Consider the following 27326-nt stretch of genomic DNA (forward strand, 5'->3'; position numbering starts at 1 on the left):
AGAGTGAAGTCTCAGAAGCCAGGCCAGAGGCATGTGGATCTCCTCCCAAGTCCCGCTGGCCAGAGAGGCAGGCTCTGAGAAATTTGGAAACCCTGGCTTGGCTTTGCTGTGTAGCACGGAAGCTCTATTCGGTGTTCTGAACCCCTCGCTTGGACCTTCTAAGAGAGTGGGTATCCTTCCAATAGGGACGCACAATTTGACTCTGGTATTACACATTATCTTATTTTATTGGCTCTTTCAGGTTAAGGTAAAATTGACAAAAAGTGAAATCAACATGAATATGTTAATTGATTAATTTTGAAAAAGACTTGTTTGTTCATGTGATCATCACCCAGACTAAGTTGTAGAACGTTTTCCATCACCTCCAAAGATTTCTCTCCCTCACCCTCAACACCCAGGGGTTACAATTGTGCTGTGGTCTCACAGGGACGTAAGTGGATCCCGTTAAACAGACTGAGCACCACCCTGCTCCCCAGGACTGGCTCTGGAGCCTGCTGGGGGGTGGAGAAACCGCCCACAGAGAGCCCCCAGATGGACACCTCCCAGCGTGCTTTGCTGCTGCTGCTCCTCCTCATCAGTTGGCATGACTTCCAGATTGATGTGACAGTCCAAGGCTTCAACTCTGTGGAATCTTCAATGGAGTGCAGTGAAGAAGATAGAAAGGACTCTAATACAGTTATGAAAGACTTTAAAATAGTGTCTCAGTGGCTCAAATAGCTGCTAAAGCCTGGGGAGCCCAGGCCAGGGACCCTCTGCCCATAGCCGCCCCTGAATCACCTTTGGGGATGGGGTTCAGGACTCCAGGACACTGCTCCGTCCTCATCGTGTCCAGCTGCTCTCTTTTTCTGCAGCTTCAGAGACCGGGAGACTTGGTGCTCTCCAAGGACCTTGCAGGATTTGATGGGAATTGGAGGCCGTGCTCTGATCTCAGTCCTCTGCAGATGGTGCTCCTGGGCGGGTTCCAACACGGGATTCTGGGAAACGTCGTTCCTGGCTGCTCCTCACCTCGGGGAGGTGGAGGGATGCTGAGGCTGCAGGCTCCAGGAGCACATGAGTGCTGTGTGGTCTCCCTGTGGTGTGACCACTTCCCCAGGTGAGCCTCCCCACCCCAGGTGAAGTCCCTGGACAGCGAGACAGCGGGCCGAGGCTCCGTGGTTTGTTCCCACCAATGTTGATGGCATATAGCTTCTCCATCAGAGAGCTGGCAGTGGGCTTTACACACTGCCCTGCAGATACTGTGTGAGCTAGTACACTCCTTTAAAATGTTTTTGCCTAAATTCACTAGAGTGGGTTCTGCCATTTATGGTTAAGGATCCTGTTAGACATCCTTTAAAAGAGAAAAAAATCCTTTGTTTTCATCTAAGCTTGGGTGGCCCTCTTCACTAGCAGCCCGGAGAGTGCCGCCCACAGTTTTACTATCTAGGGCTCAGGGGAAAGGTAATGGAGGGACAGACAAGCCTACTCCTCAGGCGGGAGCCTCTGACCCGAGCAGAGGGTCCCTAAGAACGGCGCGTGCAGAGACGAGTTTGATGTGAAGGAAGAGAGGCCAGGGGAAGAAGCTTGTGAGGTCAAAAGTCAGGAGATAAAGAGGCTCAGCCCAGTTCCCAGGAGAGGCCCATGGCAACTGGCAATGAAGTTCCTCCCTCGGCTTCAAATTCTTGCAAAAACGTAACCTGGTATGAGCCAGCCAGTTCTGCCCATTGTCCTGTCTCACTGTTCCCATTTTCCAAGGAAAGTGACTTTGAATCGACCAATCCAGTCTGGGCTCTTGGTGTCTGCCCTTCTCGGCCACAAAGCCAGCCTCTCTGCTCGCTCCTCAGGGCTCGCGCTCTATTTTATGGTCTGAAATGTGACTGATTCTAGACTGAAAACAAAGCCAATGTGACCATTAAAGCAGTGCTCGCAGCGTTGTCCTCTGCAGTTGCTGGGCAGAGACAGTGAAGGGTTGAGAGATGCGGAGGACCCTGTGGAGACCCTGACCTGGGTAGCAAGGTCAACCTGGTGCCACCTGATTGTTGCAGCCTCACACAGCAGCAGACACTCAGGGCAGGAGATGGAGGGGCAGGGGCCAGCTGAGGCTTTGAAGAGAGCTCCCTGTGGGGAACGCAGAGGGTCGCTGGCCAGGCAGAAGGCCCCAGGGAGGCCTGAAGCTCCAGCTGGTCCCTCTTTCCCTGGGTGTCCACCTGTACCTTGTAGTATCCTTTATACCGACACGGTCCACCTAGGTTAACGCTTTCCTGGGTCCTGGAACCACTAGAGCGAATTGCCAAGCCTGAGGAGGAGGTCTGGGGGGCCCTGACCAGCCGGCTGGCCAAGAGCTCAGGGGTGACTTGGGACTTCATGTGGGTCTGAAGCCAAGGCACCTGGGTAGGCAGTGATTCTGTGCCAACGCAGATTTGTAGGACACCAGTTGGTGTCTAGAGAGTGGGAGAATCACCTGCCTGGTGTGAGGGGGAGATCCACACATGTGGCACGAGAAGTGTCCTGTGTCCACCTCAGGTTCCCTTTCCCTTTAGGGTTGGGATTCTCCAGAGGGAGAGCCAGTAGGACACACTCACACACACACACTCACACACACACACACTCACACACACACTCTCACACACACACACTCTCACACTCACTCTCTCTCTCTCACACACACACACTCACACACACACTCACACTCAGTCACACACACACACACACACACACTCACACTTATTTCTGAGACACATGCACAGCTGCTGTGTCAGCTCAGAGTCAGCTGAGGGCTCTAACGGACTCAGTGTGCCTCTTTTTGTTTCTTACTTTGTCTTTGTGTCGATGACAGACAGGCAGGGCCTGAGACACAATGCAATTTTTGAACAAATGAACAAAAACTCCAGAAAAAGACACCGATGTCGAGGGGACCATCAGAGTTTTCCCCGGGAGCTGGGTGGGCTGGGCCGGGTGGGGTGAGAAGCCCTTTGGCTGTGGGAGGTCACCGGAGCAGAGCACTGAGGGGTCCAGGGACTTCACTGTGGTCCCTGCGTGAGATGGGAGGGGACTGAATCATCAGCCTGGAGATGAGGGTGGGGTTTGGTGGTGAGAGGTTTCGGAAGGAGAAAGAGGAATGAGAATTTGAAACTAGTCTTCCTGCTATTTTCAGATTCTGAACAAGTCAGCTCCTTCAATCCCAACCACCACCCCAAATAAGGAAAAATCCATCAGCAAGACCATAGAGCAAGACTATCCAGTTGATGCATCTTCTCACAATTCAGAACCCTGTCTGGCAAAATTCTTCCTTGATAGCTTTCCTTTGAACTTTGCCTGTATCTCCTGATCGTTCTGAGTATTTGTAGTTTGTGATAAGTAGCAACTGTTGCTGAAATACAGAAAACAAAAGCCCCATTTCACAAAGCATTCCTGCTCCTGGCCTGGGTGCTGTGCTAGGTGCCGGGGTCAGCAGTGAGCTGGAGCCGCAGGAAGCTTGGTCTTTGGTATGTATGCATAGGGCTTTTATTGCTGCTTTTATGTTTAGCTTTGAGACTCTCAATCCAAGACCTTCTATTTGAAAAAGTGCCATGAGGTGCCCTTGTCATTTACCGGTTGATTTACACTGGACACGTGTTTGGAATAAAACCCCACAGGACAGCTATGCTAACAGTCTCTAGAGTGTCTGCTTTAGCTCCTTGGTGAGCACATGGATCTTACTGAGGGCAGGTGGCACCACCACATAGGACAAGACTCTGCACCTGTTTCTGGGCCTGTGGTCTGAATGTGTCCCGCCCAAGGAGATGTGTTGAGATCCCAGCTGTCTCGGTGACAGCATTAGGAGGCCTTTGGGAGGACCTGAAGGCTCCCTTCATGATCAGAGTTAGTGCCTGGAGGAGACACCCCCCTTTGGCACTTGAAGTCAGAGTGAAGAGAACATTAGTAAGGAAGCAGGCCCTCACCGGATCCCCAACCTGCAGGCTTGACCTTGAACTGCCCAGCGTCCAGACCTGTGAGGAGGAGGCTTCTGTTGTTCATAAGCCACCCTCTTGGTGGCATTTTGTTATAGCAGTCTGGAGAGGCAGTCACTTGGTCTGTGCAAGGATGCTATGACCACTTCACCTCCACAGGGCAGAGGAGGGGAGCTGCTCCACGCAGCTGTAGTGGAACTGCTGGATGGAGAGGGGATGAGGAACACAGCCTGGCCTCAGGTATGGCTGAGATAGCCAGGGAGGCAGCTGGGGTTGCAGGTGATGCTCTTGGAGCTCTTGGCATCAGGAGGAGGGGGACGGGCCAGCATGTGGACAGGAGAGAGGGAGAGAGCAAAGAGAGAGAGCACTAGAGGCATGTTGCTAGGGGTCTGAGGAAGAGCATGATGCAGGGGGGATGGCCCTAGGAGGGGTCAGTTGGCACCACAGTTATGCCTGTTGACTCTGAGGACGGGCTGGTGACAGGACAGTTCCTGCTGCAGGGCAGTGCTGGGTCCAGCCAAGGTGAATTCTGCTTTTAATGTGAAGTTGGGTTGGGTCATCAGAACAGGAGCTGGGAAGGTATCAAGAGTTCTGAAAGGAGAAGAGCCCTGGGGGAGAGAACCAATCTGCACTTTCTTAGGCATTTCCAAAAACCAGCTCATTTAATCCCAAGCAGTTGGGATAAGGAATTGATTTAATAGGAAATTATTAAATAAAATCAATTTAAAAAGTAGACTGGTTGAAAAATCACAGTTTTTCTAAAAAATGATTTCAGGTCCTCTAGAAATAGAAAGAATCTGTTCTGTTCCAACTGATACCAAGTCCAGAACATTCCGCTCCTTGAGTCAGTAATCAAGGGAAGTCGCATGACAATGTCAGAATATTAGACCCGCCAGGTGGAGGACTGCGACCCACAGTGGCTAAGTGACAGTAGGAGAAAGAACACTGGGAAAAGAAGACTCCAGGCCTGATTGAAGGGGTGGCCAAGAGCAGAAAGTGAGAAGCATGGGTTTTTAGAAAGTGTCACTGGACAGGTGCTGAGGCCTCTCAGAGAGCTGGGGCTGGCGGACAGGAGGCGGAGGGGGGGAGGGCAAGGTGACAGGGTCTGGTGCAGAGGAGTGGCAAGCTCCCTGACTTGGCAGATTTGCCCCACTTTCCAGAGTGCCTCCTCTCTGCAGTGGCTTTGTCAGGGACGGAGTAAGCAGGTGGCTCACATGTGAACAAATGAGGACTTGCAGTCACCTTGTTCTCCAACACTAGACCCTCTGCTGTGCTGCCTCTGCATGACACGGTGCTCTTACAATCCCAGAAATACAGTCGAAGTGTTGCAAGCTTTTGTCCTCTGGCCTTGTCTCCTGGCCCCAGTGGGCGCCTCCAGGCACCCACCCTCCCGCAAGTCTGGTCTAGTGTTGCAAGCTTTTGTCCTCTGGCCTTGGCTCCTGGCCCCTGTGGGCGCCTCCAGGCACCCCCCCCCCCCCGCAGGGCAGCGGCTTTCTCTTTGCTCCTCAGTGTCGCCCTAGGGCAGCCGGGTGGCCTCTCCCTGCCCTCTGCCCTTGCCCTACACTTAGACCTTTCAGTCTAAGAAGCGGGGCTTGGCTGCGACTTCAGTCTCACAAAGTTACAGGGGGCAGGAAAGCAGCGACGGATTCCAGGCAGAGGTCTTGGAGGACCCACGTACGCCGATAAAGGGCTATCAGTTGAAGAGAGGGTCTTCTAAGAAACAACACTTAACACAAAACAAACCAAACAGTTTGGGAACTGGACTTCAAAGCTCGGGCTTTGGCTATCGTCAAGGTCGCACCGTCCTTCAGCAACTTCGCAAGGCGCCAGGCAACTTAGTGAGGCCTGTCTCAAAATAAATAAAAAGGGCTGGGGATGTGGCTCAGCGTTGAGGCGCCCCTGGGTTCAATCCCCAGCACAAAACCCCAAAAACCAAACCCACAAAACAACCCCAGCCTGTGTCTCCGAAAGCACGCCCCGCCTGGAGCCCAGCAGCGGAATGGAGCGGCCAGGGAAGGTGGCTTCGAGGCCCGGTCCGGACAGCTCCCTGGGCCTGCCCGCTGAGCCAGGACCGCGCGCCCCGCGCCGCGTCCACGTCCCCACGCGACTGCCCCGCCCAGGCCCCGGGGACCCGCGCGCGCCGCTCCCCACGCAGGCGCACTGAGCCCCGGGCGGAGGGCGTGGCGGAGGGCGTGGCGGAGGGCGTGGCGGGGCCGGCGGGGCGTTTCCGCTGCTGGGCGCTGGCCGAGAGCCTGCCGCGCCTTCCCGCTGCGCACTCCGCTCTGCCCTGCCCCGCTGCCCGCGCTGCCCGCGCTCCCCGCAGGTTCGCCAGGGTCCCGTCCGGTGAGTGGCGGGTGGCCGGAGGCTCCCCCGGGGCCGCGGGCGGGCGGGCGGGCCGCCTGGCGGCGCCCCGCTGACCGCGCTCTCTCTCTTCGCAGGCAGCGTCGCTCCCTCCACCTCCCGCGCCATGGCACAGGTAAGGGTCGCCCCCGACCCTGCGGCCCGGGGCTTCCAGACGGGCTGCGGGCGGGGAGTGAGGAGGGGGTCTCGCCGGGAGTCCCGGCCCCTCTCTGCGCCCCCTGCGCCGCGCGGGGACCCGGCCGGCCGCGGCGGTGACGTGGCGGGCTTCGCGGGGCCTTCCCCACGCCGCGTCGCTGACCCTGGAGCGGGCAGCCGGCTGGCGTCACGTGAGGCGGAGGCCTGCTCTCCCGGACTTCCCGACTTTTCCGCAAAGTTCCCGGCGTCGGGGCTGTGGGTGGGGGTCCCGGCGTCCGGGGGCCGTGGGTGGGGGACCCTGGTGTCTGGGGCTGTGGGTGGGGCAGGCGGGTGGGTCCCAGTGTCCAGGGCTATGGGTGGCGAAGGTGGGTGGGTCCCAGTGTCCAGGGCTCTGGGTGGGGGAGTGGGTGGGGGGCCGGGTATCCGGAACTGTGGGTGGGGGACCTTGGTGTCCGGAACTGTGGGTGGGGAAGGCGGGTGGGTCCCCGTGTCTGGGGCCCTGGATGGGGAAGGTGGGTGGTGGGTGGGGAGCCTGGCTTTTAACAGCAGAGCTTGGCTGGAGCGCATTTCCAGCTGCTGTGCCCCAGAGTTTACTAAAGCGGACGTTTAGGAAACTTCGTTTACTAAAAGGAACCGATTTTTTAAACAGAGCTGTTTTTTTAAGTAGTGATCTCGTGCACTGGATTTGCTTTGGGACTGTTTCAGAAGTTGATTTCCTGATGCGGGCTTCTTCTTCTTTTTTCAGTTATTAACATTTATCAAAACTGTAGAAACGAGGAAATAGTGTGCTTTATATAGTAATCTTTAAAGATTGATCATGTTATAAATCTTTTGTGAATAAGATATCAATTCTTAAAAACTCCACCCCGAAACTATTTCGCACATCTTGCCAATCTAACTGGCTTGCCAGAGCCATGGTAATTTTTTTTAAACAAGTGTTTTAAATGCCCAAACAATGCTCTCTCTCATTTTTATCAGACTGACTTATCAAAATTGAATAAGGTTTCATGGGCCTTTCCAAGAGAAAATGGGAGGATTAGACCAATTAGTAACTTATTAAGTTTATTCATTGCCCCCATTGTGGCTTCCTCTTTTGCACTTAACTGTTATTAGAACCAGTTCTCATATTACTTCCAAGTGGAAAGTTTGCTTTTGGTTCTTCCCCACAGAAAGGATACTTTTATGTGAAGTTAGCTCTTCCCTGAGGAGGATCCTTCCTATCTTGACTGGGGGGGGGGGTGCATCAGAGAATAATTCCTTTATCCCTGCTCACTTGGCTGGTCCTCAGATCTCTTGTAAATTTCCTAGTGATGTCTGAAGCTTTCAGTCAGTTCCTTTTCATTGCATTGGCTGTAGCCAAGATCGAACAAATGAACACATGTTCCAAAGGTGGACAGTAATAATTTCAAAGAATGATAATAATCAATGTGCAAATATGCAAAGCCAGAGAGAAGGTGGTTTCCATTATAAAATTACACATGTGATTCCTATCACAGTACAATGCCAGGCCTGTTTATTAGACCAAACCAATTATTGGCCATAGAAGTTACAAGACATGTTAAAAAAAAGAAGATGCAATCTTGAATTTCACTGTTACTTTGTTAAGAATTACCCTTAGAAACCATGGAAGAAAACATTTTTTAAATTGTTTAAAATTACTGTATTTCACTGCATAACACATTTGTATTTCGTCATCCTCATCTTACACCAAAGGCAGCTTAGTAACACATGATGGCACAATTAAAAAGAAAGCTTCACATAGTGGTTGCATCCCAATTTTTAAAAAATAACTTTTAAAACATATCTTTGTTTTTATTTATTTATTATATTTATTTATTTTTATGTGGTGCTGAGGATCGAACCCAGCATCTCACATGTGGAGGCAAGCGCTCTACTACAACCCTAGGCCTACATCACTTTTTACAAAAACATTTGGCATAACACCTGTGACACATGTGTGGTGAAACATGGTAAGATGGAGATCTGCTCCTCCTGGTTACCATGGACGATGCACAGAAGGCCACATTGAATGGTTGCATTTTTACTGTCTAAAATCTGCTCTGAGCCGCAGTGTAATTGCAGGTCAGCTGGAGCCTCAGGATGAGGTTTCAGCCCATTTCTATGGAAATGCCTTTGGGTAACCTGTTGGGGTGGGAACCCGAGGCTTCTACTCCTGGGACTTCTAGGGTAATGCAGTCTGAAACCTGAGTCCTAGAGGTGCATGTTCCACAGTTGAAAATGTGTTGTTTAAATATTAATGTTTCTTATTTATTAAAGAGTTAAAATGTACTTTTCTACCATACAAATTCTTCATGTTTATGAGTTAGATCTTTTACTGCTAATAATTTTTTTCTTATGTGGGTCCACCCTGCCTAGAAAAGTATGCAAAAAAACCCAGAAATCAGGAATATGTGCAGACCATAGGTAAGACTGTCTTGCTAAGAATTTAACCAGAAAGGATTGATTGACCTCTGATAGACATCTTGAAATCTATTAATGGAGCAGGTGCATTGCCAAGTCCTCCGTGTGCATTATTTAACGCCCATAATGCATCTTGGAAATGAGTATTACTGTTTCATTTCACAGAAGAAGGGATTGAGGTTGCTCAGCTGCTTTGGTGGTGTGGGACAAAGGAGGGAAGGCACAGGGAGGGTCAAGGAGTTTGGCCTGGAACCACAGGGAGTGTGAGCCTTGGGAATGAGGCCTCTGAGAGGAGCCGGACCAGGTGTGTGAGCTGCTGTGTAGGTAGGGGAGCTGTGAGAGAGTTGTGCCTGGGGTGTGCCACAACAGTCAGGTTTGTGTTTGGCCAGGATCGCCCTGGTGCTAATGTGGTGGTTGCATTTCGGGGGGCTGCAGAGGTGGGTAGTGGGATGGGGGTTGAGAGAGGGAAGACCATGCAGGAATCTGTTGTCAGGACTTGAACTAGGTGGTGGCTGGGACTTCAGATAGGAGGGTCCTTTGGGAGAAGTAGGTAAGCTTGGTGCATGAGTAGGGTGGTGTTTGCTGGGAAAGGGTCAGGTGAGGGTCAAGGTGACTGGTTGACCTTGATCATATATACATACATATATTCATATATATTTTTTTCTGCGAAAAGAATGCATGTTTGAGGCAAAGAAGAGACTTTTAGAAATAGATGTGTTGAATTTGAGTTCCTTATGAAACATTTAGGTGGCACTGTAGTAAACAGGGTTTTTGTGACCTCTGAATCCTCCTTCATCTCTGTAGAGCCGTTTGCTTTTGCATGGTTTATATCTTCCTACAACTAGAAGGATTTGAAGCTAGCTCACTGTCGGTGTGTCCCAGGACCAGTCGTGCTCTGCACGTTTGTGATTCCTGCTGGGATGCAGAGGAGATGGGGTTGGTGTGCTCGCTCTTCTCCCCTCGCTTGTTCTCTGGAGCGCTGCGTGACTGCACTGTCAGCTACGGGGCAAGTGCTGTTTGCAGGATGCCCAGCTGTGAGCTCCTGGGAGGAAGCAGCTTCCCTCACTCCAGCAGGCTCAGGGCCCCACCCTTGTTCCAGGGTGACGTTGAGGACACACAGTGTACATTCCCATTTTGCAGGTTTTGCCAAGGGAAGGCATTGTCACTGTCAGAGGGGTAAGGGAAGATTTAAATCTTACTGATCTTCATTTGTTATCAACAAGCCCTTGTATACTAGTGTGTGAATAGCTTACCTTACAGTGATGCATTTTCCCCCCGACCCTAAGCTTTGAAAGAGGTCAAAAGCAGTTGGTCAGAGTGGCCGAGGCAGGAGCAGGCTTGCAGGAGCATGAGGGGCAAGGAAGTGGGGAGGAGGTCAGCTGGGTGTGCTGGGGACTGGCCTGCCTGCCCGTGGCCTCAGCTTCTTAGAGAGCAGGGCAAGGATGGGTGGGGCTCTGCTCTGGGCCTGCTGGGGCTGCCTCCCGCAGGCCTCTGGGAACGTGTTGCCCACCTGTGGGGCCCACCGTCCCAGGAGGTGTTGGGGCCTCTGCAGTGTGAGCTGCTCTGGCCGGCGGGGGAGGCAGTCCTGTCTCCCACCACCTCACAGCTGCCTTGACCCCTGGAAGCCCGCTGCAGCTCCAGTGCTTGGTCCAGGGTCTCTGGCTCCTCGTGGCAGCATGGGGGGTGCCGGTGGTGGTTAGCAGCCACTGCCCAGGACTGGGAGACCGGCTTAACGAGGGCCCCGAGCTCCTCTGTACTTTCAGGAGCTCTATTTAGAAAGTTCCAGACAGTGAGCACTTGAGATGGTTGTTTACGCGTTACTTCCCTGGGTCAGGAAAACAGTCCTTCCCTGCCCTTGGGTGATTTTCTTCATTTTATTTTGGCATGCCTAGGCCTTGAGGATAAAGGACTTTTATTTTAGAGGGGGAGAAAGGATGGGTTTGAAGCTGAGATGATCAATGGATTTGGTTCTGGCCTCTGTAGTCCAGGAGCTTGTGGTCATCCTGGTGAGGCCGTGGTGGGATGAAGGGTGGAGGGTGAGCTGAGGCTGGAGCAGGGACAGAGCTCCTGGGAGATGGAGCTGCCCCGCTGCAGGGTGGGGCTCCAGCAGAGTCCTTCAGAGCCACGTTTACAGACAGTCTTGGGCCCCAGTGGTGGGCTGCAGACAGGAGGTCCACACAAGGTCTGCCCAGTGACTCAGCCTGTGACTCACTGGCTCCCTCCCACTGTGCGGGCCTCGCTGGCTGGGGCAGTGACTCTGGTGTGGAATGCACAAGTGTTCCACGATTTCTAGAAAGCTCTTAGAAAACGTGGCCGGTAGTTAGTTATTTCTTCATAGCTTGTGGCTGAGTTTCTTGAGGACCTTCTTCTCTTTTCCTTTTTACCTCATTTCCTTCAGTCCCTAGGGTCAGATATATTTTATTTTTTCTTTGAGGCAAGTAACCTCTCCCTGTTCTAAACCCCCCTCTCTCAGCTGGCAGTTTCTGTGTAACCTACAAACCGCAAACCACATCAAGTTTTCTTTTGTTTAAGTGTGATTTTAAAAGCTTCTTCTTTTTTTCTTTTTTTACAAACTATTGTTGCACAATAAGGCTCCACTGAGACACAGTGTCACTTCACTCCCCAGTGTCCTGCAGCCAGGGCTCTGTGCCGCCCAGACTCCAGCGGAACCCAGGGGCCCTTCCACCTGGCCCGTCCCTGGACACCCGGTGGAGTTGGAGCCTGCCGCTTCCTTCCTCAGGGACATTGTTCCCTGGTGACTGCACATCACCTGGGCAGCTTCTCCTCCAGGCAGTGCAGCACTGTTGCTAGGGACCAGGAGTCACTGTCCCATGACTTGAGTCAAGTCCTGGCTCTGCCTCTTGCTCACTGGTGCTCAGTGCATGGCCAGAATCTGCCCCTGGAGTTCCCCTGCCTCGGGCCCTGCGGGTCTCCTGTCCATGTCCCTGCCTTGGGCCCTGCATGTCTCCTGTCCATTTCCCCTGCCTCGGGCCCTGCGGGTCTCCTGTCCATTTCCCCCGCCTCGGGCCCTGCGGGTCTCTTGTCCATTTCCCTGCTGCTGCATGTGTTTGGGTCTTTCTGCGTCTGTTTTCGGGTTAGCTGCCCTCCCGTCTCCATCTTGCCCAGGCCATTCCACTGTCCCTGCTGTGGGAGGAGGTCCAGCATTTGCAGGGCTGGCCAGTCTTCCTGCCAGTGGCTTGCTGTGGCCACAGAGGAGCTTGTGTGTTGGGGCTTTTATGCCCCCTCCTCACCAGGCCCTTCCCTTGGTGGCCTCTCTGCACCTGACTGCTTGCTGCGGTGTGTTGAAGTCACCCTCCTCTGAGCTGCAGGCCATCTTCTTCTCCCCTCCTGAGCTTCTATGCATCCCGAAACATAGTTGTGCCAGTCTCTGCTTTTCTGATTCTGGCTGCAAACCTACAGGCAACGTTCCAGACGTTTTTGGGAATTTTTTTCCAGTTTATTCTCTTTGGTCCTTCTGGTCACTGTTTATGTGCTCACATTATCTGCTCCAGCCTCGGTGCGGACACACTCTGTGCACTTCTCACGTCCACATCTGCCATTTTCTCCCTGGCTTGTGGCATGGGGACTTTCCTAGTGATCAGTGTAGTACTTAGCAAGTGGAAAGTGGTAAAACGGCTGTCGTTTTTAGTCTCAAAGCCCTGCCTCCCGAGTGCCACATCCAGGAGTAGCTTCCTGTGAAAGCATGGGATGTTCAGGCCTTGACGTAGGTGGTCAGAAGTCCACCTAGATTGCCTTAGCAGGGTCCTCGCCACAAAGGACGGAAGAGGAGGCTGGGGACCGGCCTGACGGAGAAGGGGGTCTAGAGGAGCTGTCCATGCCGTGGCCGAGGGTCGCCTTGGTCACTTCCTTGGACCCTCGAGTGCCACCTTTCCAGGAAATGTGTTTAGGGTCCCTGGATGGTCTTTGCGGCTGGGTGCCGTGAAAGTTCTTCCCCATGGAATGACACACTCTGTTGTTATCTTTTTTAATTTTTAAAATTTTGTTCTAATGAGTTATACATGTCAGCAGAATGCATTTCGATTCACTGTACACAAATGGAGCACAGCTCTTCGTTTCTCTGGTTGTGCACGTCCGTTGTCATCTTTTTTAAAAATTTTTTTATGTATTTATTTTTTAGTTTTAGGTGGACACTATATTTTGTTTTTATGTGGTGCTGAGGATCGAGCTTTTGAGTTTAATTGGTATCACAGTGTTGTTGGCATAAGGGAACTTTCCTCCTGTAGGTAATTGAATTTTGGTGCATTCATAATAAAAACATTGTGAAGTGGACTAGGTGTTCTCCACCTTCCCTCCTTTAGCTGTTTTTCCCTGTTATAGATGGTCCCCTAACAGAGTTTTAAGGAAATTACAAAACGTGTTGGTAAAAAGTAAATGCCGGGAAACTCCTTGATCATCACGTCAGCTCTGTGGCTCAGTTAGGAAAGCCTCGGATTTAAAGGACCTAATGATCTTGTGAACTTTTTCGGAAATATGATTATTAGAAACATGACAAATTAATGTGGATCCGGAGGTCTGAGAAAGAACGTCTTCTAACAAGTGCTTCTGGCACGTGGATCACCACGAGTCTTTCTTGCTGAGTTCTCTTAAAGTCCCTGTGAGGTGCACAGGAGCAGGGCTCAGGGTGACAACATGGAGCGAGCCTTGCTTAGGACTGAGTCGGGGGCAGGCCTGTGTGCCCCTGGTGATTGGGGGGAAGCGGCCCTGGGAAGGTGCCCTTAAAGCCAGGAGGGTCGGTGGGTGTTGTGCATGGGTGGAGCCCAGGGAAGACGGAGCCCGCCTCACAGTGAGGCTCCGGGGGCCAGGGTAGCTCAGGCAGCGAAGTGGTTCTGCCACATGCTTCAGTGGCCCGTTTCCGGCTTCAGATGGGACGGGTCTTCCCGGGTGGTGAACCTGGGGAGAGGCTGAGCTGGGTCGCAGCAGCGGCTGCTCTTGCTCTGCTGCTCACAGGACGTGGGTGACAGCACTGTGCTTCTGTCTCAGGCTCTCAGAGGCACCGTGACCGCCTTCCCTGGATTCGATGACCGGGCTGATGCAGAAACTCTTCGGAAGGCCATGAAAGGCCTGGGTAAATCCCACCTCCTTTTATTCTGGGAAATGGAAAGATTTGAAATGTGTAGAAGAAAAGCTGAATCAACAGAATCGTGCTGTGGGTCCCCAACTCCAGGACTGAGCAGCCGAGAATCCAGCGCCCCCTGCAGAGGGCAAGGCCTGGGCTGTGCGCCCGCCCCTTCAGACCCCACTTCTGTGCGGGGCCTTCCTCGGACCTTCCCATGCTGCAGGCTCTCTTCTGGCCATTATCAGGAGCAGCGAGTGTAGGATATGGAACATTTTACATGTCGTCAGTGTTTCTATCTCAGGGGCTGCCTGTGTGGCTGATCCCTGGAGCTGGGGCCCCTTCTCACCAGGGTCCAGTGCTTCCTGGCCTTGCGGGGTCTTCCATGTCCTCCCAGCCCCTTTCAGACCGTCCCCTGTTAGGCTTGGTGTGTTCTCCTCTCCAGCCGGGGGTCTGCTGCTTTTGGAAGTCTCGTGTTTTCCCGTCACCGCACTTTTACAGTGTCCTAGAGCCTGCCCTGCTCCTGGCCCTGCCCTCTGGGGTTCCCTGGCCGCTCTGGACACAGCCTAGGGGTGCAGCCGTTCTGCCTCACAGCTGCCGGGTGTCCACTCTAGGTTACGTGCGACTTGAATCCAGCTCTCTCTGTCCGCTGTACACCCCCACATTGTACCTGTGAATGGCTGTTATTACAGTGACTATTTGTTGTCTAAAAATCTCCAGACAACTTTTTAAAAAGTCACGAGTATTTTTCTGCTACTTCAAAATACACTGGGAGTGGGGAGTAAAGAGTAGGATACGCAACATTTTACATATCCTCAATATTTTGCCTAATAAATTATTCAGAAAAATGTACAAGACATTTTACACCCTCACAGGCGAGGGAGGAAAGGGAAGTGGCTGGGGAGCTGGTCCCAGGGAGGTTGAGGGAGCCCAGCCTGGCGTTAACCTTGAATTAACCTTGAATCGCAGGCACCGACGAGGAGAGCATCCTGACTCTGCTGACGTCTCGGAGCAATGCGCAGCGCCAGCAGATCGCCGAGGCCTTCAAAACTCTGTTTGGCAGGGTAAGGCCCCTTCCTCCTAAGGTGGAGCCGGTGCAGCTCTGGGTCTGGAAGGGTCTGTGTGCAGCGCCTTCCCTCCGTGTCTGTGGAGGCCGACCTACAGGCCTCCACTCCTTCATCACAAGAACACAGAGCTAGCTTGCACTGCATCCTCCCGGGGACCTGAGCTGGGTTGCACAGGAGCCGGGACACAGCAGTGAGGTGCCCGTCGACCCACTGCAGGTTCAAGAAGCAGAGATTGGCTGAGCCTACAGAGTCAAGGGCACATGTGCCAGTCTGCAAGGCAGTGGTGTGACGGTCTCCTGTGAAGGCCATCTGTCTCTGACTGCTGTGTTCCTGCTCCCACCTGCCTGCCTCCCGCAGCCCATCCTCCAGTGCTGGGGCTGTTAGTGCCACGGTGCGGCCTCTGCCTTCCCTCAGCGCGTCCTGCTGGGCCACGCTACCACCCTTGCCTGGCGTGGGCCTGTAGTGCAGTGTGGGCCGCTTTCCTGGTGATTTAATAAGTGGACTTTTAACTAGTAGAGCTAAGTGCTCTTATTTGATTGACGTTGTAAAGTAAAGGTTTTTAGATTTGGTGCAGAACGCATGAGTGCACACTTCAGTCTGTTATTCTGGAAATCCACGTTTGTCATTTCACTGTGACACAAAAGAGAAAGTATCCTGTCCCTTCCCCCTTTTTCAGGTACCAGGCAGGGACTCAGGCCATGTCTGGGGTGGACAGGTGGTCTGCCCTGTGCTGCATCCCCACCTTGAGAAGTGTTCTGGGCACCGTGTCCAGGTCCCTGCTGCTGATGCTGCCAGGGGACATGCCCCCGCACTCGCCCTGCAGCAGGACTCTCAGTCCTCAGGAGCATCAGTTCACCGTAGCCTGCCGTGTAGCAGACTATCATCAGATACCGTGAGGGAAAGGGTGATAGGCTACATTCTGTCCTTTTAAAAAACACATTGATGATATTTTGGGGGTAATTTTTATAAAGATATCTGTGTTTCTCAATACCATTTTAAAATGAAATTTTTGAAATGAAGAAACTCATCTCCTAGAAGCAGATTGGTGCATAGGTGCCTCGCTCCAGGGCTGAGGCCTGCCGTTCAGCATGGGAGGCTGTGGGTTTGCTAGCTCACCGCCTTCCACTTGAAGGCAGCAACCTACGGCATCACTAGGCAGAGGCCACAGGTCACCTTTAACAAGACTCGCCTAAAGCTCTGCCTGTCTGCTGTGCGTTAGGACCTCCTGGATGACCTGAAGTCAGAACTGACTGGGAAATTTGAGAAACTGATCGTGGCTCTGATGAAGCCTTCGCGGCTGTACGACGCCTACGAGCTGAAGCACGCTCTCAAGGTGAGAGGCTGCGGAGCCGGCCCGGCCCACGCCTGTCTGTCTGTCTGACTGACTGACTTCAGGGTGGGCTTCATGTAAGAGGCAGCTCTGGGAGGTGCTGAGAAGAGAAGTGGGGGCAGAATGACAAGCTGACCTTCGTCTGTCTGCATTCGTAAGCTCACCAGAACTGGCTTTTTCAAATTTAAATTTTTATATTTTACTTCTATGCCTGTCTTCTAATTTTGAGGTGTTTTAAAATGATGGTGGATGAAATATTTTAACTCTTTAAACAAAAAATTGCTTGATTAGGGAATAACAAAGTGGCTGGTGAACTGGCTGTGACTCAGGTGTGCAGAAACTGGGTGTGCGTCCCTGGGCTGCCTCTGGCCTGGGGCATGGCGTGGCTGCCTGGGGACTCTGTGTAGACCCTGGGGCAGGAAGGAGTTCAGTTACAATTGATCTTGAGTGGGAGACTGAGCTTTAGTCCCAGAAGGCAACTCGGCCCAGGACTTGAGACTTTCAGCGTGGGAGGTGGAGGTTTATTCAGTCGGTAGCTGGTTTATTCTGATTCTCTTCATTTCGGTAAGGTTTTCTTGGTATGAGCAGAGTCGTGGGTTGTTGAGGAAGGGGCTTTCACACACCACCCTAGATGGTCAGCAGCAGTTGAAATTTTCCAGAGGATGAGCTGAGGCTTTTTGGACTTGATTTTTGATAAAGAAACAAAAATAAAAAGAGCATAATTCTGCCTTTTAAAAACTTAAGTTCAGCCAATCGTTGCATATATCTCTAATTTAGTGGCATAAATATGACTTTTAAAAGCAGAAAAAGGAAAATCAAGTAATACTATTTTTTAAACATACAGAGAGCAGCTTCCAGTTTCTTTCCATGGATGCAGTTCCTAGACCCGAAGGGCACTGTCTAGGTCACTGTCACTCAGCTTCCCGTGGCCGTGACAGGCAGCTGAGAGGGTGGTTGGGCCCCTGGTTTTAGAGGCTCCAGTGCTGGATCTGTGTGGAGGCAGCATTTCCTGGTGGGAGCTCGTGGGCAGTGAAGCTGCTCACCCCAGGCCGGCGGGCAGAGAGGGGCCGGCACGCCCACCCCCCAGGGCGTGCTCCATGACCTATGACCTAGGCTCCGTGGCCGCCTCCTGGAGGCTTGGGGGGGGGCTTCTCTGGGAGCAGAGCCTTCAGCACAGGGCCTCTGGGGGACGTTCCTGCCCCGTGGCAGCAGTGCCCTGGGTGCGAGCTGGCTTTGGCTGCACGAGAAGCGGAACTTGGGAGCAGGAGCTTATTTTTGAGGTGCAGATGAAGTACCTGTTATCTTCCACATGGAATTATGTGTTCTGTGTCAGTTCCATTAAAATGTTTTACCTTAAACTAGAATTAGCTGATCAAATTATAAGTTGCAAATTTACATTATCTTTTATGTGTATGTATGCACATGTTTACAGACCGGTGTACCTTGCTCCTCACTAGACAAACAGAATAAAAGATAAAATAAATAATAAGATTGTCTTTGGAGAGAAAATTAACTTGAAATTTCATATCTCTGTAACTAGTGGAGCTTGTATACAGAGAAGCCCACGTCGTGTTGGGGGATATTTGTGCACAATGTGCGTAACATCTATTCTGGCAAAGTAACTTCCTTTTTATTCTTACTGCTGACATGTTTTCTCTATTAAAAATAAATCTCCAAACAGGGAGCCGGGACAAACGAGAAAGTCCTGACAGAAATCATTGCTTCAAGGACACCTGAAGAACTCAGAGCCATAAAGCAGGTGTATGAAGAAGGTGAGTGTTTGGATTGACGTCTTGCCCATCTCCACTGTCCACTCTCCATCCTGTCCCACAGATGCCACAGGCCGGTGGCTCACAGCTGTTGAGTCAGTGGAGGGGGACCTGCCACTCAGCTGCCTTTCTTCTTCAGTTAAAATCTTCACCTGTTTTAGTGGCTCATGAAAAGCTGCTTGTGGCTTGCATAGGATTCTAATACAGGAATTCTACGGGTGTCTTTCTCTCCTGTTAACTTTGGGGTGTATGTGAATAGTTTTTCTTCCTTCAAATGCATTCAGTTCTGTGTTAGTGTAGGTGGAGTTATCTCAAAGACCTTTCGGGAACCTGGGAAAAGATACCTACCCCCATCCAGATCAGGGTTAGTAACAATGTCTGAGTAAATGTATTTTGTTTAGCTAATGGCAATGCTGGCACACAATACTCTGCGTTTGAGTGTTTTTGGAGCATCCTTCACTTTTTGGGAGAAAGTCTGTGTTCCTGTCTAGAGCATCTGTAAAGGGAATCTAGCAAAGGGAAGTTAGGGCAGAGTTGTGTTCCTTCAGGGCAGACCTCCTTCCTGACCAGGCGGTCAGCATGCACGGCACAGTTCCCAGGCTCCTGCCCTGAGCTAGGGAGGTGCAGCGCCCTCTGGGTCAGGTTGGGTCCTAGAGGTGTCTCTGTTCACCAGGTCAGTGGTGTGAAATGTGGGGCAGCAGAGCAGTCTCCTTTCCAAAGCGCAGGGTCTCCTGCTTCTCCTGCAGTGAGAGGAGAGGTGCTGAGGCCGAGGTAGTGAGCATCAGCCGCCGCTCTACCTGATGTGGTACCCAGCTGTCCCTCTGGGGAGTGGATGGTGGTGACAGCGTGCAGCCTGAGGCCTGGTGACGTGGCCTAGTGCCACTGTGATAGTTGAAGGATAGCCCCTTTCCAGCTGAGGCCACTGAGGGGTCGTGGGCATTGGATGTTGGGGAGGCTTCATGTACAGATGAGATGCTCAGAGTTTCACGACCGGCGGCCTGACAGCTGCTGAGGAATGGTTCAAGAAGGTAGGTAGGGTGTGTGTGCACAGGGACTTCATCCAGCCTTCCACGGGGAGGCCCCTGTAGCACACAGATGAACCTGGAGAAGGAGCCAGGCGCAGGAAGACAGCGTGGTGGAGCGCAGCGTGGAACACGCAGGGCCGGGCGGGGCTGGCGGGGCCGGGCCGGGAGGGCCGCGAGGGTGGTGGGCAGCGATGGCCAAGGGTACTGCATCTCATTAGGATGAGAAGTTCTGCAGATCCGAGGTGCGGGGAGCGACTGTGCAGTGGAGCCCTGTCGAGGACTTGACTTGTCTAAGAGAGAAAGCTGTGTGGTGGCGGTCGTCCCACCGTGCGCATACCAGAACGTCACACCTTAGATATTCAGACCCTCTACAGTACAGTTTCTGTTTGTCCTGTCTCTCCGTAGAGCCAGGCACTGGGCTCAGAGTAGGTAACAGGCATTTTTGGAGCAGGGCCACTGTCCTCAGAGGTGTGGACACTGGAAAGAGGGGCGCAGTTGAGAGAGCATGCCATCGTGGAGGGGCCTGTGTCCCCAGTGAGTCGGGCCAGGTTGGGGTTTGCGTGGCAGGTTGTGGGTCCAGGCTTGGTTCAGAGCATGTGTGGTTCTGAGTGGACAGCACAGCAGTCAGTGCTGCAGCCGATGAGGAAGGGTTTGACCCCAGCTGCGTGTCCCAAGGTGAGCTGGGGTTTGGGACCTAGCAGCCACACAGTTATGGGAAGTCCAGGGTGTCACCCAGCACGAGGTCTCGGATAGGGCTGATGGTTGGTTACTGTGGGTGCTGCCATAGAGGAAGGAGTCAGAGGTTCCCGCCAAGATTCTGCTTGGATCACTGGTTGAAGTAAACGTGATTTTTTGGGTCTTTTAAAGGTGCCTGCTTTCAAGTAATGATTACATATTTTCACCCCTTAGAGCGAAGCCTCTTTCCTTCTTCTTTTGCTGTCTCAGTGCCTTGTAGTTCTGCGCAGGTATTTGTGGACTTGGGAACGCCCACGAGTGTCCCTTTGAGTCCTCGCTGCTTCCTCCCCTTTCCTTTTGGGAGCAGCTGTTTGAGAGTGAAGGGGCTTGTGGACTCCGCAGACCTGCTTCTCCCTTTCCCTGACCTTGGAGGCAGGAGCGGGCATACCCCAGAATGCCATTGCTGTCTCTCACTTGACTTTATTAGCTGCAGAGAAAAACATATTTTATTGGTGGGGGTAGAATATGGCCATGCCCAGAGAAGGGCCACTCAGAGGGTGAAAGACATGGGAAACCCGTCACATGGGACATTGGGAAGAAGCAGGAGAAGTTGAATCTTATGGTCAAAGTATTTAAGGGGCTCTCCAGAGCCCTTCTGGATGGCTGAGTCGGGGCCCAGGCCTGCCTCACGGCTTGGGGAGACTGTGGTCATGCCTCCCAGCCAGTCAGCATTTGCCTTCAGTCTCCAGCACTGAGAGATGGGACAGAGAGAATTTGTTAATCAATACAGTATTTCTTATTTTGTATCTCTTTCCTCTGATGAATGGGGCAGGGTCTCTATTTAAAAGCAGCTGTGAGTAAGTGTGGAATGGTTCTGTTGCAGAGTACGGCTCAAGCCTGGAAGACGACGTGGTGGCGGACACCTCGGGGTACTACCAGAGGATGTTGGTGGTTCTCCTTCAGGTATTGGGTGGAGACCAACTCTAGCTTGACGTGAAAAGTCTGAAGTTGGCAGGCATGGTGGCACACCTGTAATCCCCACAATGTGGGAGCCCGAGGCAGGAGAATCGCAAGTTCAAGGCTAGCCTCTGCGGCTTAGCGAGACCCTGTCTCAAAGATAAAAAGCAAAAGAACTGTGGACGTAGCTTGGTGGTAGCATGCCCTTGGATTCAATGCCTAGTACTTTGGGGATAGGAGAGAGAGTCTGAAGGTGGAGTGGCCTGATTATCCAGGGAAGCCACTTGAAATTCTTTTGATGCTCTCTGTGCTGGTTGGTCCTGCTGGTGGGTGTGTGCAGCCTGTGCTTGTTTACCTTTCAGAACACACAGCCTCAACTCTGAGCGGCTGCCTCAGCCTTTGGCTGCAGAGAGCAGTCTGTGTCCTCCGCTTTCACAGGAGGGTAGGAGGGTCAGGTTGGATTTGGACAGTTCTGTGTGATAGGCTGTAGGATTGAGGTGACCTTGAAAAGCCATTTATTCCTAAGAGAAAGAGCTCTATGTGCATAACCACCAGGTGGGACATTTTTCCTTTGGAGTGATTCAGTAATGGGACGTACTGTCTTATAGGCGAACAGAGACCCTGATGCTGGAATCGACGAAGCTCAAGTTGAACAAGACGCTCAGGTGAGTGAGGCCGGCTGTGTGGTGACTTTGCCCCCATCTGTGCATGGAAGGAATTCGTGGTAAGGGAGCGTCACCAGGTGTGTTGTGAGGTCTCTAGAGACAATCCAGTTCAGGTGTCCATGACAGGTCACAAGACACACTTCGGTAGAGTTCTCTCATTTTGGTCTGGCTAATAAAATATTTTATCCAAACATGAAGTGAAATAGTACAGTGAGTTCCACCGAGACATATCATTCCTTTTTTGTTGTTATGAAACATTCAAAAAACAAAGAATTTTTCAAAAAACAATGGCAGCCACCCAGTGTTATTGACCCCACTGGTAACGGGGCAGTAGGTCTCTTAGGAAGGGGTAAGAAAGAAGGATCGGGTCTGAAGGTGTGTGTTGTTCTGTCCCATGAGTGGTGGCGGGTTACCTAGCATCTGCAGTGCTCCTGCTGTCCTTTGGAAGAATTCTAAACAGTGTCGTCCCTCCGTTTTGTTTTTCTGTGGTGCTGGGGCCGCACACTTGCTAGGCAAGCACTCTGCTGAGCTGCACCCCAAGACCCCTTGTTTATTGAGACAGGGCCCCGCCCAGGTGCCCAGCTAGCCTGGAACTTGCACCCTCTGGCCTTGGGCTCCTGTGGCTGGGCCGCAGATGTCACTGCCGCGCCTGGCCGGTACTTCTCTTCTGTCAGCCAAGTGTTAGTGGCTCCCAAATGTACATTTGCAGACTCTCAGACCCTGTGTGGTCTCCGTGTGGTTTACGAGGTGTCCAGGTGCAGGAGCTGTGTGTCGGGAAGTCTGCACCTGGAGCCGAGGCCTGGGGGTTGGGAAGGAGGGGCTGCTTGGGTTCCCGAGTCGCCTAGTGTCCCCCTGCCCCTCCTGAGGCAGTCTTGGTCCTCAGGGAAGCGGGCAGCGCTGTGGGCCCTCTCCGGGGGCTTGCACAGTGGCCCGCTGGCCTGTGGCCTGACGTGCTGGTGGAGTGAGGAGAACACCCTGTTCTCCTGGCAGCTGGTGTCGGGGTGTGAGTGCTGCCTCTCTGCCTGGCTGCAGGGAGGAGCCGAGGGCGGTTTGCTGCGTGTTGACCCCCACCCACCCGCCTTGCCAGACGCAGGCCTGCTTCCTGTTCCTGCGTAAGCTCTGAGGACCCTCCTGGGTCCGCTGTCCCCAGGTAGAGCCCGTTCCTAATGTGGACGTTTCGCGCCCCTGCCCCGGCTCTCCCGGCGCTCTCCCTGCGCCTCGCCCTGCTTCTCCTGGTGAGCTCTCAGCACGGGCACTTTGCAGGTAGCCCCAAGTCACCTCCAGGGGTCAGGTGGCCCACAGCACCGCAGGCCTTCTGCCACTGCATTGCCCCTCACACTGAAGCCGCCCCCCTGCCCTTCAGGGGCCGTGGGTGGCCTCCCGAGAACAGCTACATTGTGGGGCTCCCAGGGGAGCAGGGGCCTCCTCGGCCAGCCTGGTAACTCAGTGGCCAAGGGAAAGCACGGTGGCTGCCTGTTGAACAGCCCAAGTCAGACAGGAGCAGACCCTGGATCCTCCAGATCCTGCAGCTCCTGCTTAGGATTTCCCATCTCTAAGTGGACGGACCGCAGTGAGAGGATCAGAAATTTCCTCCCCCCAAAGTTGGAAGTCACAGAAGGCATTCTGGGCAGACCCAGTCTTGCCTGGTGCTGTGCTTTGTCACCTCCACCTGACCTGTCAGTCCTGGCGGAGGAATGCACAGGGCCAGAGTGCAGCAAGTGCATGTGCCCTGCAGGAAGCTGCACGGTGGGTCAGGGCTGGGGGTCGCAGAGGGCCTTCCTGACGGAGGCGGGAATGCTTGCAGGCGCTGTTTCAGGCCGGAGAGCTCAAGTGGGGCACCGACGAGGAGAAGTTCATCACCATCTTCGGAACGCGGAGCGTGTCGCACTTGAGAAGGGGTGAGTGGAGGGGCTGGGTGGCGGACACGCGGCCCTGTGGCACCCTGTGCCACCTGGGTAGGTCTGCTGACTCCCTTTACCGCTGCTGTGACTTAGAGAACCAGGAGCTTAAGCCCTGACTTGGGAGGGTGGTGAGGGTCGGGCTCTGGGCCTCCCTCGTCACAGACCACGAGTGGCGGCTCACTGGGCGTTTCCTCCAGGTGGACCTGAGACCCCCCTCTGGGTGGTCCCCGGGACTATGCTCTCAGCTGAGAAGGTGTTCAGGAGCAGGGGACGGAGCCCACATGGTGGCTCTGAGGCGGGCTTGGCAGGACCTGGGATGGTCCTGGATTCCTGCTCCACTGTCCTCGGTGTCTTGGTTTCCTTCTCATGTCGTCACGAGACAGTTGCTGTAGCTCTAAACTAACCATTTCACAGCGAGAAGAAAGGAAAGGGGTAACCCAGTCATCTCCGTCACTTTTCCTAAGGAAGAGGAGGACATCTCAGAGTCCCCACAGCAGGCTCCCCTTGAGGTCCCCCTGGTCCGGACTGGCAGGGGGCTGGGAGGTCAGTGGGCAGAGAGCGCCGTGAACTGTCGCTACTGGCTCGGCACCTGAGCCCGAGCACAGGCTCCCTCCAAGACAGGCGCTGGGTAGGAGCCGCGCAGCGAGGACTCTGACTGCCGAGGGTCCTGCTGTGTGAGTCAGCGCTCGTTCCGTTTCCCTAGTGTTTGACAAGTACATGACCATATCGGGCTTCCAGATCGAGGAGACCATCGACCGGGAGACTTCTGGGCACCTGGAGCAGCTGCTGCTGGCCGTCGGTAGGTGACCTCACAGTGTGGTGTCCATGGCGGGAGCAGCCAGCGGTTCTGCTCGCTTGTGGCTGAACCTGAAGGTGTGGGGCATGGTTTATGGAAAGAGGAGCCTGGCACGGCCCCGGGAGGGCAGAGTCCTGGCTCCCACTCGAGGTGATGCTGGCCTGCTGGCCAGTGCTCCGGGGTCCAGGGGAGATTGTTAGGAGTTGTTTGAAGCCACCTGGGGACCTCACTGTTCCCTGGGCACCTGGAGGGCTGGGGACGCCGGCTCAGAGGCTGGTACCTGTGGCATTTTAGAGTTCTCTCAATACAGTGCTCACGGCCCCGAGGCAGACCGCGGCATCACCATCTGTTAGACCCAGAATGTCATAGAGGATGTGGTTTTCATATTAAAAGTTTGGAGTTTTACTTCAACCACATGTTCAGAACAGTCAGGGAAATTGAGGTGCAGACTTTGTGCAGTTGACTGTGGTTTCACGTCCCTCCAGGCCAGGGGGCCCAGCTTGGGAGTGGTTCCCAGGGTCCTGGTTCCACCCAGGTTTGCAGAGAGCCTCTGTCTGCCGTTGGTGCCGAGCCTCAGGGTTGAGGGCAGGCCGTCCTGCTCTCGAGAAGAGGTGGCCTGCGTGAGCACTGAGTTTCCTCTGTCCAGTTCATGAGGACTTGGGCGGCTCCTTCACTGTTAGAGCCACGTACAATTTTCACTCATGGCTACTAGTGGCTATCTTTCAGAGGCATTGGGAAAGGGAGAGTTCACAAAACTCACAGTTGAAGGACGGTCACTGTTGGCCATTTCTAGAGTTTCCAGGTCTCCAGAGCCAGAGTGGACTCTGGGCCGAGCGCTCTCTAGTCAGCCATGGTGTGTTCCTAGAACTGGGTAACTCGCACGCTGCCAGTGTGCTAGGCAGATACAGGAAGAGAGGCCAAGGCTCCGAAGAGGGGAGAAGTAGCCCTGCGCTGTTCGCCCGAGTGTCTTGGGTAGGACACGTCTGAGCAGTTTGTGTAGTCTTGGTGATGAAGGTTCTGGTGTGGCATCGACCCAGGCTGCTCTGTCTAGCAGTGCTCAGGGGGGCGTGGAAAGCCGGCCCTTTCCCGTGTCTCTGAAGGCCTGTGGGGAGGGAGGAGGCCCGGCTGTGCGGGTCCGTGCTGCTCTGGGAGCACAGTGTGTGCCCAGGCGGTTGCAGTCCAGGATCACCTGACGTCACTTGGCTTGTTTTCCAGTGAAGTCGATTCGAAGCATACCTGCCTACCTTGCAGAGACCCTGTACTACGCCATGAAGGTGAGTGGACGCTGCGTCTTCTGACCGTGGCTGCCCTCTTCCTTATTGTCCTCCAGCTCTGATTGATTATGCCTCGGACGACAGGCATCAGGAGTTTCCCCCTAAAACACGGAGCCCAGTTCTACCAAGTTGTTGACTTTGTCCACGTGCCCAGCTCAGGCTCAGGGCTCAGAGCTACTTTCACTCTTTTTATTTTTCAAAGGGAGCCGGGACAGATGACCACACCCTCATCAGAGTCGTGGTGTCCAGGAGTGAGATCGATCTGTTCAACATTCGGAAGGAGTTCCGGAAGAATTTTGCCACCTCACTGTATTCCATGATCAAGGTACTAGAACTGCTCTTTGGATCTGGTTTCAGGTCCGGACAGACCAGCACGTCCAGCACGTCGTGTGCCAGACAGGCAGGACAGGGGCTGCAGCTCAGAATCCCGTGGCAGGCCAGAGCTGGGAGCCGGGAGCTCCGCCGTGTTCCCTGTGTGTGGTGGTCCCAGGGGCTAGCTGGGAGTGGGGTGCCCTCACAGACTGCTGTGGCCTCAGAGCGTGATTTGGTGGTGGTGACAGGTGACTGAGCAAGTTCAGCCCAGAGAGAACCAGCCCGAGTGCGCCTGGGTGAGCCAGCAGCCTGGGTTTACACGTCCTTCTGTTGAAAGAAAGGCGCTGGGTGTCCTCTAGTGAGATTCCTCCCGTTTCGGCTCCCTGGCCACTTCCCTCTTGGGGACAGCAGAATTTCAGAAAGCTCTGGCTCACGTGTGTCGGCAGGCTGTGCCAGGAGCCCGGGAGCCTGCCCAGGCTCTGCAGCCCGACCATTGGTACTGTTGGTACTCACACCCGGCTGCCTTGGTGTTGGGCCCTCCAGCCAGCCAGAGGGCTGCAGACCGGGCCCCTCTGGGAAGCTTGGCATCCATGTAGTTGGGCAGGGTTCCCTGTTCCCTGTGTTGCTAGAGAGAAGAACATGTTCTTGTCTTTGGAAACTGCCTTTAAGGCGTCAGGTCAGAAAGTCCAACAGGGTTAGAGGGTAGGAAACTCCGCCAACATTCCCCATGTGCGAGTCACGCAGGGAGTCGCCCTGAGCAGTCACAGGAATAAAGCTGCTGCCAGATGCTCCCTGGCACCCTTTCCCGGGCTTCCTCTGAGTCGGGTGGTTAACGGGGTCGTTGGGTTTCAGGGCGACACTTCTGGGGACTATAAGAAGGCCCTGCTGCTGCTCTGTGGAGGGGAAGATGACTGACCGCCCCGGGAGCCGCCGCCCACCCGCCTCCGCCCGCGTCAGCCTGGCCAGCCGACCCGTGCCCAGCGCCCGCCCTGACCCTGCGGTTGGAGTCCCTGGCCAGCACAGGAGGCATGTGGGGCTTCCGGCTGGTCCTCCCTCGTCTCTCTGCAGTGCCTGCGAGTCTCCGGGGTCCTTCCCTGAGCGTCTGAGTCGCTGGATCTTCCTCTAGAGGCCACATTGCTTTGAGCCATTTTATAGCTTCCTTTATACTCAGTTGATAACCAGATGACCTTCATCAGAACCTTGGCCTTGGCCTTGTGAACCCTAGAAGCATTGCTAAGCCAGTTCATGTACTAAGTCACACCTGCAGAGCCTGGTGGTTGTATTCCAAAGATAACGGCAAATAAAGATGTCCTTCCTGAGTCGGGTGGTGTGTTTAAAAAGCTCCTGAGTCTGTTGGACAAAGGCGTCCTTTTCCAGGCTGAGAACCCGACTTGCCGCTGGCTGGCAGTGAATCCAGCGTGGGGCCCGTGTGCCCTGGGTCTCCCTGGGCCTTAGTTTGAGGGCTCTGTGCCACTTGCCCAGGAGAAAGGCTGATTGAAAACCCTGACGTAAGAACACAGGGCCTGGCTCTCCCCTCTCTCCATGACCTGGTTTTCCCTGTTACCAAGTACCCCCTCTGAGATCAAAATAAACAGCGCGTTTCAGAAAGGAGTTTAGTCTCCCGCTGTTCACCTTCCA

General features: G+C 53.7%; 1 protein-coding gene and 2 long non-coding RNA genes across 4 annotated transcripts; 2 read left to right on the top strand and 1 right to left on the bottom strand.

The window, feature by feature from the left end:
• Positions 1–208: 208 nt before the first annotated feature.
• LOC144366965 (uncharacterized) lies at positions 209–926 on the bottom strand. Its single transcript, XR_013426193.1, has 2 exons — positions 778–926; positions 209–667 (listed from the first exon to the last, which is right to left on the bottom strand). It is a non-coding gene; the product is annotated as an uncharacterized LOC144366965 (long non-coding RNA).
• A 27-nt stretch (positions 927–953) lies between these two features.
• On the top strand, positions 954–3619 carry LOC144366966 (uncharacterized). The gene is made up of 2 exons (XR_013426194.1): positions 954–1093; positions 3131–3619. It is a non-coding gene; the product is annotated as an uncharacterized LOC144366966 (long non-coding RNA).
• A 2514-nt stretch (positions 3620–6133) lies between these two features.
• Anxa5 (annexin A5) lies at positions 6134–27007 on the top strand. 2 transcript variants are annotated; one of them, XM_078022167.1, is made up of 13 exons: positions 6134–6269; positions 6365–6402; positions 13845–13929; positions 14887–14981; positions 16204–16317; positions 17996–18086; positions 20667–20746; positions 21349–21405; positions 23210–23303; positions 24010–24105; positions 25318–25376; positions 25579–25701; positions 26541–27007. In XM_078022167.1, exons 2-13 carry the CDS (start codon positions 6394–6396, stop codon positions 26601–26603), a joined length of 966 nt encoding a protein of 321 aa, XP_077878293.1. In that variant the 5' UTR covers positions 6134–6269; positions 6365–6393; the 3' UTR covers positions 26604–27007. The 2 variants fall into 2 exon arrangements, with proteins under 2 accessions (XP_077878293.1, XP_077878294.1); XM_078022168.1 differs by having other exon boundaries at positions 6134–6249.
• The last annotated feature ends 319 nt before the right edge of the window (positions 27008–27326 follow it).

Source organism: Ictidomys tridecemlineatus, chromosome 9 (assembly GCF_052094955.1).
Source record: "Ictidomys tridecemlineatus isolate mIctTri1 chromosome 9, mIctTri1.hap1, whole genome shotgun sequence".
NCBI lineage: Eukaryota > Metazoa > Chordata > Mammalia > Rodentia > Sciuridae > Ictidomys > Ictidomys tridecemlineatus.